The 12601-nt window shown below is 40.6% G+C and overlaps 1 protein-coding gene across 1 annotated transcript in view; it reads right to left on the bottom strand.

The window, feature by feature from the left end:
• Positions 1 to 12601, bottom strand: part of LOC139921353 (uncharacterized) — a 46912-nt gene that overhangs the window by 20204 nt on the left and 14107 nt on the right. Inside the window, exons 5-13 of the mRNA XM_078290549.1 lie at positions 10228 to 10510; positions 9841 to 10004; positions 9385 to 9667; positions 8988 to 9151; positions 8532 to 8814; positions 8160 to 8323; positions 7704 to 7986; positions 7341 to 7473; positions 1896 to 1911 (exon numbers count right to left, since the gene is read on the bottom strand). Coding sequence (XP_078146675.1) covers positions 1896 to 1911; positions 7341 to 7473; positions 7704 to 7986; positions 8160 to 8323; positions 8532 to 8814; positions 8988 to 9151; positions 9385 to 9667; positions 9841 to 10004; positions 10228 to 10510 — 1773 coding nt within the window. The remainder of the gene's footprint in view (positions 1 to 1895; positions 1912 to 7340; positions 7474 to 7703; positions 7987 to 8159; positions 8324 to 8531; positions 8815 to 8987; positions 9152 to 9384; positions 9668 to 9840; positions 10005 to 10227; positions 10511 to 12601) is intronic.

The following is a 12601-nucleotide window of genomic DNA, read 5'->3' as shown; positions in this document are numbered from 1 at the left end:
CATTTCATACACAACGGCAATTCAAAGTGCCTTACATAAATAAAAGAAAAATAAAGACATAGGTGAAAGTGCATTAAAATCACATTTAAAAAGACAGTGCAAGAAGATTAAAAAGATAAAAAGATACAAAAAAAGTGAAAGTGCATTAAATCACATTTAAAGGAAAATATAAAAGATTTAAAAAATATATATTTCAGTGCAGATGAGTGTTGCCCTAAATTTCTTTAAAAGCCCTGGCAAACAGAAAGTTTTAAGCCCTGATTTAAAGATTCTAAAGTGGAGGCAGACCTCAGATTTTCTGGAAGTTTGTTCCAGGCATGAGGAGCATAAAAACTAAAAGCTGCTTCTCCATGCTTTGTTCTGACCCAGTAACAGTAAGCAGACCAGCACCTGAAGACCTGAGGGGTCTGGCGGGTTCGTAACACTGAAGGAGATCAGAAATGTATTTTGGTCCTAAACCATTTAGTGCTTTATAAACATGCAACAGAATTTTAAACTCAGTTCTTTGGCACACAGGAAGCCAATGCAGTGATCTCAGCACTGGAGGGATGTGGACCATTTTCTTAGTCCTGGTTAGAACCCGGCAGCAGCATTCTGGATGAGCTGCAGTTCTCTAATAGCTTTAAAGACACTGTTACAATAGTCAAGCCTACTAAAAATAAATGCATGAATAAGTTTATTCTAGGCCTGCTTGGACATGAATTCTTTAGTTCTTGCAATATTTTTAAGATTTTGTGAAGTACTATGGGCTTGTTTTTCTCTTTTTCCCATGGTGCAGCTGAGGGCATCACGCGGCAAATTCAGGTCATGTATTCAGTCAGTCAGTTAGTCAGTCAGTCAGTCAGCCAGTCAGTCAGTTAGTCAGTCAGTCAGTTAGTCAGTTAGTCAGTCAGTCAGTTAGTCAGTCAGTCAGTCAGTCAGTCAGCCAGTCAGTCAGTCAGCCAGTCAGTCAGTTAGTCAGTCAGTCAGTCAGTCAGTCAGCCAGTCAGTCAGTCAGCCAGTCAGTCAGTTAGTCAGTCAGTCAGTCAGTTAGTCAGTCAGTCAGTCAGTCAGTCAGTCAGTCAGTCAGTCAGTCAGTCAGCCAGTCAGTCAGTCAGCCAGTCAGTCAGTTAGTCAGTCAGTCAGTCAGTTAGTCAGTCAGTCAGTCAGTCAGTTAGTCAGGTAACGCTTAGTGAGATGTCGCTTCGTGAGATGGCCTCTATAGAACCTCCTTGCTATGGGGTATTTCTCTCGTCATCAGCATCGGGCTTCCGGGGCTTTAGCCGGGAATGTTTTCTGACTAGCCCCGAGTCTCTTAGCAGAGGAAACAAATCTAGGCTATATCCAGGGGGTCATTGGGCCGGAATGCATCGGTACGCCATTCCGGGAGTGAATTTCACGACGTATCGCGCATTCAGGTTCTGAAAAAATTAATACAGAGCAGTACCGGTGTTTTTTAGGAGCTTAAACTACTGGCTTGGTTCATTTTATGACCAAAGTTTTCTGGCTGGGCAGCGTTTGGACCTTCGGGCCAATCACAGGGTTTAAAAACGGAAAACTCCACTCAACCGGGATGCCGGGCCACATTAAACAAACACACAATCAAATGACAGGCACAGAAGGTTTACTCTGAGCCGCGGAGCTGACAGGTTGTGTTGTGAAAATGTCGAGAAAGAAGAAACTAGACATTCTTTCCTATTTTCAACCCAATGTGAGTACAATGTGTTCAAGTGAATTCAACTTGTTTCTATGAAGTAGCTCCGTTATGAGCGAAGCTAGGCTGCTGTATTTCTGCCTCTCCAACATGTCGAAGTTCCAAAACAGCCCAATGGACAGAAATCTATCAATAATTCTGTCTGTTTTCCGACGGATCAGTTTGGCTGCAGCGAGTGGAATTCAACACACGCACCGTGGGCCTGTACAGGATCTGTACTTGTTGACATTGTTGGTATGACTTTTGCTTTGGCTCTGTTCCTTCACTTTTTTTTTGCAATTTAATATGCTGAGCAAGTAGCAAATATTTTGTAACCAGACATTTGCACAATAAAAATGCATATATATACTGTATATAAATGCATCTTTATTATGCAAATGTCGAGGAATGGATGGAGGGAGTGTGTTTGTACTCCATCCATCCATTCCTCGATCCCTTCCTGGATTCAAACATAAAAATCAAAATGCTCTGTGTGAAGTCTAAAATCTGAAATGACATTATTTAGGGATGTCAATTTTCTCTTTTCATCAGAAAAGCAGTCTTGAAGACTTAAATTATTTGCTGATTCTTGTACCAATTTCAAATGCAACCTACAAACATGTAAAATCAGCATATTAAAAAAAGGTTTAGCAGCACATTAGTCATCCAAGCAGGAAACTTGCCAAGCTCATCATAGATATGACACCTGGAATCCAGCCCATGAACTAAACTCCTGAAACCCCAAATTTAAAAAATAATAATCATTAAGAAAGGAGAGAGAGAGAGAGAGAGAGAGAGAGAGAGAGTGAGGCAGGAGAAAACAGGTTGCAGGATCAGATCTAAGAAAAGTCTCACTTCCTCTCCTCTGACTCTGTAGGAAGGATGTGTAGCTCTGCTGGAAATTGTCTTGAGAGATTACCAGTGTGTGTGTGTGCGTGTATGTGTGTGTGTGTGTGTGTGTGTGTATGTGCATGAGTGCACATATATGGGAGTGTGTCTTGGTCCGTGTTTTTGTATGTTTCTTTATGTATGATGTGTGTGTCCAGCTGTGTGTATTCTGTCACCTGTGTGTGCATCCACGCTTCTACGTTTATGTTCTCCTGTTGTATATACGTGAGATGCACTCTCACTGCGAAACTGTGTGTAATGTGTGTGTGTGTGTATATGTGTGTGTGTGCGCACGCGCGCGTGCGTGTGGATTAGCAATGTTCGGTACTTATTTCCAGAGCTAGATGAATCTCCATTTTACTTTTTCTCAACAGGGGGTCTTGCTTCAATCGTATGACCCCCAGTATATGTGTGTATGTATGTGTGTGTGTGTGTGTGTGTGTGTGTGTGTGTTTGAAAACATGTGTGTGTCCATGTGTGTTTGTGTGCATGCTTTGTACAATCGTGTGTCTCTCTGGTCAGTGTGTTTGTATTTGTTTTCTCCTGTGTACCTGCATGGCCTGCAGGCCTGTGTCTGTTCTTGAGTGTGCGTTTGTGTGCATGCCGATGTGCACACAAGAGTGTGTGTGTGTGTGTGTGTGTGTGTGTGTGTGTGTGTGTGTGTGTGTCGTCCAGGGAACATATAACTGGATTAGCCGTCATGCTTTTATTTCTGTAATGGAAACATCAGCCACAGAAAGAAGGGACTCAGAAAGTAGGGCTGAGGCCAGCCAGCATGTATGGAGAGAGAGAGAGAGACAGAGAGAGAGAGAGAGAGAGAGAAATGGCTCTGTCGGAAGTACTGTATTAAGACAAAATTCTTTATGCCAGATGCTCTTCTGATCTTTATGTTTGCTTCAAACCACAAAGTGAAACTGAAAGAATAAGAATATGAATCTTTTTCTGAAAAGCATTTTTCAAGCCAGGAGCACAGACTGCTTTCCAAGATGTAATAAAACAAAAAAACTGTGTTTGTGTGTACAATGTGTGTGTGTGTGTGTGTGTGTGTGTGTGTGTGTTTGCACATAAGTAGACTTGATGAATGTGTGTGTTGAGAACATCTACAGAGAGTGACATGACAGGTCAGTGGACAGTGTATGTTTAGTCTCAAGGATTAATGCTGTGGTGTGTGTGTGTGTGTGTGTGTGTGTTTTTCTGTCTGTACATATGTGTGAACTGGTGTGTGGCCAATCATGTAAATATCCTCCCCTTCAGTGATTTCTGGAGACACAATGAAAGACTTTTGACACAATTACAGTTTACACTTTGCACATTAACACTCGTATCCATGGTGACTAACAATAATTAAAACAGCAAAAAATGTCAGTACTTGTGAATCTCACAACATCAAATAGTAAAGAGCAATGCTATGAAAACAACTATGGGATATAGATGAATTTTGAGAGACAATCAGAATCAGGATCAGAATCAGAATCAGCTTTATTGGCCAAGTATGTACACATACAAGAAATTTGACTCCGGTTTTTCATTGCTCTCAATGTAGTTACACAGAATAAATATACAGCTAAAAACAAGGACAACAAGATGAACAGAGGTAAACCTAAACATTTAACTACTATGTACAAATACGCATATATATAAAAAAGTATATATATATATACATATGTAAACAACCCTAGGACAATAGTGCAATGATGCAGAGTGCAAAGATGCTGGAATAAATATGGAGTTGTTGGTGTAACAGGTTACATTATATACACGTTATACACACAAGTTATTACACATTACATACATTATACACACATTATATACACAATCAGATATTGTACAGATGATGATGATGGGGGAGGAGGAGCAGGAGGAAATGCCTGGTCTGGGCCTTTCACTCCTGCTTTTTTTTTTGGGGGGGGGGGGGGGGGGGGGGGGATTTATATACATGAGGTAGGTGTTACAGGTTTATTGCACAAGGATAGTTTCTGTCACTGTATGACTGATTTAAGTGTTCATCAGAGTGATGGCCTGTGGGAAGAAACTGTTCTTGTGTCTGGTTGTTTTGGTGTACAGTGTTCTGTAGCGCCTACCAGAGGGGAGGAGTTGGAACAGGTTGTGTCCAGAGTGTGATGGGTCTGCAGTGATCTTTCCTGCCCGTTTCCTGACTCTGGAGATGTTTAAGTCCTGAATGTAGGGCAGGTTGGCCCCAATGAACGGAGATTCACATCACAAGGCATTCTGATGTTAAGTTGGTTTTTTTTCTCCAAACATATTTCAGTCCAAAGGCTGGAGACTGGCAGGTGCTGCTCACATGCTTGCTCTAACTGATAACAAGATGATAAAATGATAAACATGGAACAACAATGGGGAATTAGCATTAGCGATGTACAATAGAACAGCTTCAATTCACTGGGGTTTCATGGGTTTGGACAAATGGAGGAGCATATCCCCAAAAACTTTAGATCCCCCCCCCCCAAAAAAAAAAAAAAAAAAAAGATTTCTGATGGGGCTTTAAATATATTTAAAACTCTGAAGGTCTCACAGAGCTGGACAACACAGACGCAGGTTAAACATGGAGATAATGGAGACTGCCATGAGATTATACAGAACAGCTGCACCACCTGGTGGCCAAACATGGCCAAAAATATACACCATACAGACACACACGCACACGAAATTCCTAACGTATGTAAATATGTAAATTTTAATTTCTGTATTTTACTTATGTTTACAGTTTTCCAAACAAAATGTTGGATATTGGTTCTTACGGATGTCATAGCCAAACCAATTGATGATCTTTCATTCTGAATAACACTTGAGAAGTTATTTAATGATTTCATTTTTAGAGTTATCTTTCATTTTTAGAGTTATCTGACTCAGTAATCCTGCCTGTTGGATTACTCAGACTGGAACAACTTGGAAAAGTGATGAGTCAAATGCCAGTTCGCCCCGGTTGTTCCGACGGCCCTGATATCCACAGTCCGTGTGAAACATAATTTTACGGTGGCTGCATTATAAACCATCTGCACTCAGTTGATTAGAAAATTATGACATTCAATCTTAATTCAAATATCTGGCTTGTTGCAGTTGAACACTGTCAGTTTTGCTGGCAGGCACAGGCAGGGGTGGTCTTAACATTAGGGAAAGGTAGGCGACTGCCTGGGGCCCCAGCAGCCTGAGGGCCCCACAAAAGACAAGAATAGAACTAATGTAAACTTATTTTTAATCAATTTAAAAGAAATGTACTTATTATAGTACATTATAGTATATAGAGTCATGGCCACCCACCCTACTCAGTCAGGCTACAGTGGGCTAAACAACTTCTAGTCATATTTAGCCTTACATCTTTTAGTAATGCACATATAAATAACTTTCTGGACATAGATACTGTATCATGCAGTGAATGTTTACCTTTGTACATGAACATCAAAGAAGTGATTTTTCTACATTCCTCTCCCTCTGCCTGCTCTTTGGTTAGCATCAAATATTATGTATCATGTGTAGACTGCTGTGTATAAGGTTTCATTTCAAAGCACAATATGCCCAAAAAACGCCATCTGATATTAAGAATATATTTTAAAAAACAGATGACTGCATCCTTGGAACACTTATCATTTTGTAACACATTTTATGCCACAGCAACTGTTTCAGGGCACAGGGCGTTGCCCAAGAGCCTGAAAATGTTGCCCTACATCTCATTGACTTTCAGTAGGGAGGAAGTATCTTCTGGAACCAACATGAAAAGAGGGTCCAGTACCATTTATGGACAGAAAGTCATGGGTCAAATGTTTCAGTTCCTGACAGACAATGTTCCCCACAGGCTGCATTCATGGCTAAACTAGGCTTACCTAGTTTAACTTGTTTTTAAAGCCCAGGCTGCAGACAAATTTCCCTTAGGGGACAATAAAGGTTAAATCGAATTGAATTAACCTCAATAGTATTCCTTAATGAATACTAAATGCCAGCAAGCTTTTTGTCACTTTTTTCTAATGATAGATATCACAAGTCCAACTTAAAATTGTTAATGTTTCTGTGCTTTGGACACTAGACAGATCAACATGACAAATCTGATGTATTTTATATTCACCCAAATTGCCAATTAGGTACCAACACCTTGTGTTAAAAATTAATGGTGCTAGTTACAGGCTGCTTTGACGGGAGTGGTGCAAGAATGTGATGAAAAGAAAAAAATCATTGACCATAAATATAATGCATTGCAAGATAACTTGTGCATTGCAAGATACTTTTTTAATTAACCTTTTCAACAAAAAGTTTGGATTTTTAAGAAGATACTGATTTACAAGTATGTGGGTGTTCATTCAGTCAATCAAGGGAAAACTTAACAGAGCATTCACTGATAGCAGAGATTATTCAGTAATTCAAGTTATATAGTCAATGGTGCTAAACGTACCATTTAGAGATTTAAACAAATTTCTAACTTTTAAAGTTATACTTAATTACAAAATATAATCAAAAACATGGTTTTGCCCCATTGATTTGTACTAGCATTGTCAAAAAATACTAACAATTTCTGCATCCAATATCTCAAAAACCAAAACAATTAAACATTCAAATCATGATAATGAATTGGAAAGCCTTCTTGAAAATCCTACTAAAACATTTATATGCAATTTCGTCCATCACCAACTGTTTTCAATACTGTTAGAACAGAAGTGATGGAAAGCGTAAAGTAGAAACCTGCAGAAATTACCTTCAACTCTGATATGACTCTTTACAGAGATTCAGGAATTGTTTGAAACTCAGTAGTAAGCATATTCAATGATTCTACCCCAAACACTTCAACCTCACACAGTGTCAGGTATTCGTTCCTCCCAGGAATCACAATGTTGACGTAACGGCCCTCCATATCACACTTGACGGTTTGGGAGGAGCCAGCTGGGATAGATGAGATCACAGCACATCTGAAGAAGACAAAAAAGAGGTACTAAGTAAAAATACAAGGACTGTAACTTCATAAACACACAGTTGATTCCCTTCAGTAGTCCTGGCGAGGTACTGATGATGGTAAATGAGGTGGAAGAAATGTATTGCAGTTTGGGAATCATGTAGATATCAAGTGCACTGTTGACTTGTAATATATACAGCCATTGTCAAAGTTTGAAACCTAACAAAGTGAGGACAATGAAGATACCTGGGATTGGTGTTTCCATTATCATTGAGGGAATTTCCGATGCGGATCTCAGTTCCATTGATCCTTTCAGGACAGCAGTCTTCTCTGTTGGTGATGATGACATAACTGACTTTGTAAGACTTCAGAAGGTCCAGTCTCCACCAAGGTTTAAAATCTGCTTGAGTGTGGGTGCAGGAGTCCTGGGCCCAGTGGCTAGCACGATTCCCATCAATGGCTCTTTCAGGTACTCCAGTGCCATGGACTGAAGACTGAGCCACGCTTCCCCCTACAGCAATATTATTACCTAGACAAAAGGATGAGATTTGACAGCAAAGATGGCAGAGTCACAACACAGAAGTGTTAGATGTATCACTTAGTCGTGGCTACTCAGGTCCATACAGTGCCCATGTTTGATTTAATTTGCTGTGACTGTAAACTAGTAGTAACCTTTAGGATACCTCATGTGCTACAACTCACCACTTGGACCAGAGTGCCCAACAAAGTCCCCATAAACCTCCACTTCACACAGTGTCAGGTATTCCTTCCTCCCAGGAATCACAATGTTGACATAACGGCCTTCCATCCCATCACACTTGAAGGTTTGGGAGGAGCCAGCTGGGATAGATGAAATCACAGCACATCTGAAGAAAAAGACAAAAAAAATAATATTTAGGAAAAATACACAGACTGTAACTTCATAAACACACAGTTGATTCCCTTCAGTAGTCCTGGTGAGGTACTGATGATGGTAAATGAGGTGGAAGAAATGCATTGCAGTTTGGGAATCATGTAGATATCAAGTGCATTGTCAAAAGTTGAAACCTAACAAAGTGAGGACAATGCAGATACCTGGGATTGGTGTTTCCATTATCATTGAGGGAATTTCCGATGCGGATCTCAGCTCCAATGATCCTTTGAGCACAGCAGTCTTCTCTGTTGGTGATGGTGACATAGTTGACTTTGTAAGACTTCAGAAGGTCCAGTCTCCACCAAGGTTTAAAATCTGCTTCAGTGTGGGTGCAGGAGTCCTGGGCCCAGTGGCTAGCACGATTCCCATCAATGGCTCTTTCAGGTACTCCAGTGCCATGGACTGAAGACTGAGCCACGCTTCCCCCTACAGCAATATTATTACCTAGACAAAAGGATGAGATTTGACAGCAAAGATGGCAGAGTCACAACACAGAAGTGTTAGATGTATCATTTAGTCGTGGCTACTCAGGTCCATTCAGTGCCCATGTTTGATTTAATTTGCTGTGACTGTAAACTAGTAGTAACCTTTAGGATACCTCATGTGCTGCAACTCACCACTTGGAACAAAATCCTCAACAACGTCCCCATAAACCTCCACTTCACACAGTGTCAGGTATTCGTTCCTCCCAGGAATCACAATGTTGACGTAACGGCCCTCTATCTCATCACACTTGATGGTTTGGGAAGAGCCAGCTGGGATAGATGAGATCACAGCACATCTGAAGAAGAAGACAAAAAAGAGATACTTAGGAAAAATACATAGACAGTATTTTCATAAACACACAGTTAATTCCTTTAAGTAGTCTTGGTGAGGTACTGATGATGGTAAATGAGGTGGAAGAAATGCACTGCAGTTTGGGAATCATGTAGATATCAAGTGCACTGTTGACTTGTAATATACACAGCCATTGTCAGAAGGTGAAACCTAACAAAGTGAGGACAATGCAGATACCTGGGATTGCTGTTTCCATTATCATTGAGGGAATTTCCGATGCGGATCTCAGCTCCATTGATCCTTTCAGGACAGCAGTCTTCTCTGTTGGTGATGGTGACATAACTGACTTTGTAAGACTTCAGAAGGTCCAGTCTCCACCAAGGTTTAAAATCTGCTTGAGTGTGGGCGCAGGAGTCCTGGGCCCAGTGGCTAGCACGATTCCCATCAATGGCTTTTTCAGGTACCGCAGTTTCATAGACTGAAGACTGAGCTACAGTTCCACCTACAGCAACATTATTACCTAGACAAAAGGATGAGATTTGACAGCAAAGATGGCAGAGTCACAACACAGAAGTATTAGATGTATCACTTAGTTGTGGCTACTCAGGTCCACACAGTGCCCATGTTTGATTTCATTTGCTGTGACTGTAAACTAGTAGTAACCTTTAGGATACCTCATGTGCTACAACTCACCACTTGGACCAGAGTGCCCAACAAAGTCCCCATAAACCTCCACTTCACACAGTGTCAGGTATTCCTTCCTCCCAGGAATCACAATGTTGACATAACGGCCCTCCATCCCATCACACTTGAATGTTTGGGAGGAGCCAGCTGGGATAGATGAGATCACAGCACATCTGAAGAAAAAGACAAAAAATAGATACTTAGGAAAAATACATAGACAGTATCTTCATAAACACACTGATTCCCTTTAGTAGACCTGGTAAGGTACTGATGATAGTAAATGAGGCGGAAGAAATGCATTGCAGTTTGGGAATCATGTAGATATCAAGTGCACTTGTAATATACACAGCCATTGTCAAAAGTTGAAAAATAACAAAGTGAGGACAATGCAGATACCTGGGATTGGTGTTTCCATTATCACTGAGGGAATCTCCGATGTGGATCTCAGCTCCAATGATCCTTTGAGCACAGCAGTCTTCTCTGTTGGTGATTTTGACATAGTTGACTTTGTAAGACTTCAGAAGGTCCAGTCTCCACCAAGGTTTAAAATCTGCTTGAGTGTGGGTGCAGGAGCCCTGGTCCCAGTTGCTAGCACGATTCCCATCAATGGCTCTTTCAGGTACCGCAGTGTCGTAGACTGAAGACTGAGTTACGTTTCCACCTACAGCAACATTATTACCTAGACAAAAGGATTTGACAGCAAAGATGGCAGAATCACAGCACAGAAGTGTTAGATGTATCACTTAGTCGTGGCTACTCAGGTCCATTCAGTGCCCATGTTTAATTTCATTTGCTGTGACTGTAAACTAGTAGTAACCTTTAGGATACCTCATGTGCTGCAACTCACCACTTGGACCAGAGTGCCCAACAACATCCCCATAAACCTCCACTTCACACAGTGTCAGGTATTCCTTCCTAAAGAATTATTCCTAAAGAATGCATGTTTGATTTAATTTGCAAACATCTTAGCTGTAATTTTTAACACGGTTCCAAAATCCTTTTCTAGAAGCTCCTCTTCTGAGCTTCTCATATATTAGTTTGTATGCACTGCTGCTATACAGCAATGTATCACAATATACTGTAGATATATCTTTTTTGGATCAGAGGACAACACATAATTTTGCATTTTATAATAAATCTCAATGTTGTATAAGCAGTGCTTCTATGTATTTATATAATGAAATGTGTTTACTAATGGTTCAGATGCTAATGTTAACTTGCACACCAAGTGGCTAACGTTACTGTATTCTCCATGGAAGAGATTCAGGCAGCTGATCAACAAGGGAGCCAGAGAGCTGAGATCACATTCAGTTACACTGCTCATTGAATAAGTCAATAACCCTTGTCACAAACTACCACCAAGTAGTACCAAAGTACCACAAAATGTTCAACAATGTACACCAAAGCACATCAAAACGAACCACAAAGTACAATCAAATGTTCCATAGAGATGAATGAGAGACAGATTTTGTGGACCTTTGCTGTTTGAATATAGGAGGGAATCATCTCATCTCTTATGTGAGGAAGCATAAAGCTAGCTTGGTTCCACTGGTATTCTCAGAAATGTTCATAACTGAGGGCAGGCCATGATGCTGCTGCATATGCTGAGAAATCATATATACTAATCAAAAACAGGCATTACTGAATATGTATCAGTGACTTGGCATAGCGTGAACTGGAAACACACAAGCACATGCAAACTGCAAGCTGATCTTCAAATGTTCCCAAAGGCTTGTAATTGCTGACTTAGCCCCAGCTGAATGAGCTGTAAAAAAAAATGAGTAGGCATTGATGAAAACTACTGACTTGTTCTTCAACTCCTTTTTCTTACCAAAACCAAATCCAAACATGGCAAAGCTGACAGCCAGGAAAAACACCACAGAACTCTTCATCATGATTCCAAACTCTGCCGCTTCTGAAAGTCAAAATGAAACACATAATTTGCAATATTGTCAAGGCTAGAAATTGGCCACATGAACAAATATCTTCTTGTATTTTTCAGCAGTTCCAGCTCAGGTCCACAAACTCGTTGGTCCTGCTACCTATCAAAACGACAAACGATGGAGAGTGGAGAAACACACACTGTTGTATTTTTCTATGAAGTGCAGGGAGTCAGACCCCAAATTTTAAAGCCTGTAAAAAGAAACAGGGCTCAGTTCCCACACATATCACCTCTGCATCCTTTCTTACTGTTAACAATTTGGCCAAAGGACTTTTCTCTACTCAACACCAGTTTGATTCTCCGAACCACAAAGGACAACATGGTGGTGTGCTTGTTACTCCTCTCTCCTTTATTTACTCTCTGGAGTTTTTACTGTTGTTCTGCCAAGAAAAAATAAATATTACAGAGGAGGCACATCTGTAGGATCCTTCTTTCACCTAAGAGTTAGGGTTAGGGTTAGGGTGAATTTAAATCCTGGTTTAGCCAATTAGTTAAACTGCTTCAACTCATAGCTAGCAGAAAAAGCTGGCAAATCAGACAAATATTGTTTTCCATTATAGTTTTATCTTCAGCACAAATTCTATTTGCACTGCACTCCCAGTTGTCCAACACTCACCTGTGAATTTAAATCTTAAATCAGGGATTTTAAACAGCTCCTTGTTTCCTGTCAGTGTGTGAGAAAGAGGGAAACAGTCCAGAGTCTATGTGTGGATTTGCTTTATATGTCCAGAATATTGGCCAAGAGAGAGAGAGAAAAAGAGAGGTGGAGTGAGGACACGAAGGGGAGTGACTGAGAGAGACAGAGAGAGAGAGAGAGAGAGAGAATCA

The sequence above is a fragment of the Centroberyx gerrardi genome, chromosome 19 (genome assembly GCF_048128805.1).
Source record: "Centroberyx gerrardi isolate f3 chromosome 19, fCenGer3.hap1.cur.20231027, whole genome shotgun sequence".
Taxonomy (NCBI): domain Eukaryota; kingdom Metazoa; phylum Chordata; class Actinopteri; order Beryciformes; family Berycidae; genus Centroberyx; species Centroberyx gerrardi.
The sequence above is the reverse complement of the archived record's forward strand: the minus strand, read 5'-3'. Positions and strand labels throughout refer to the sequence as shown.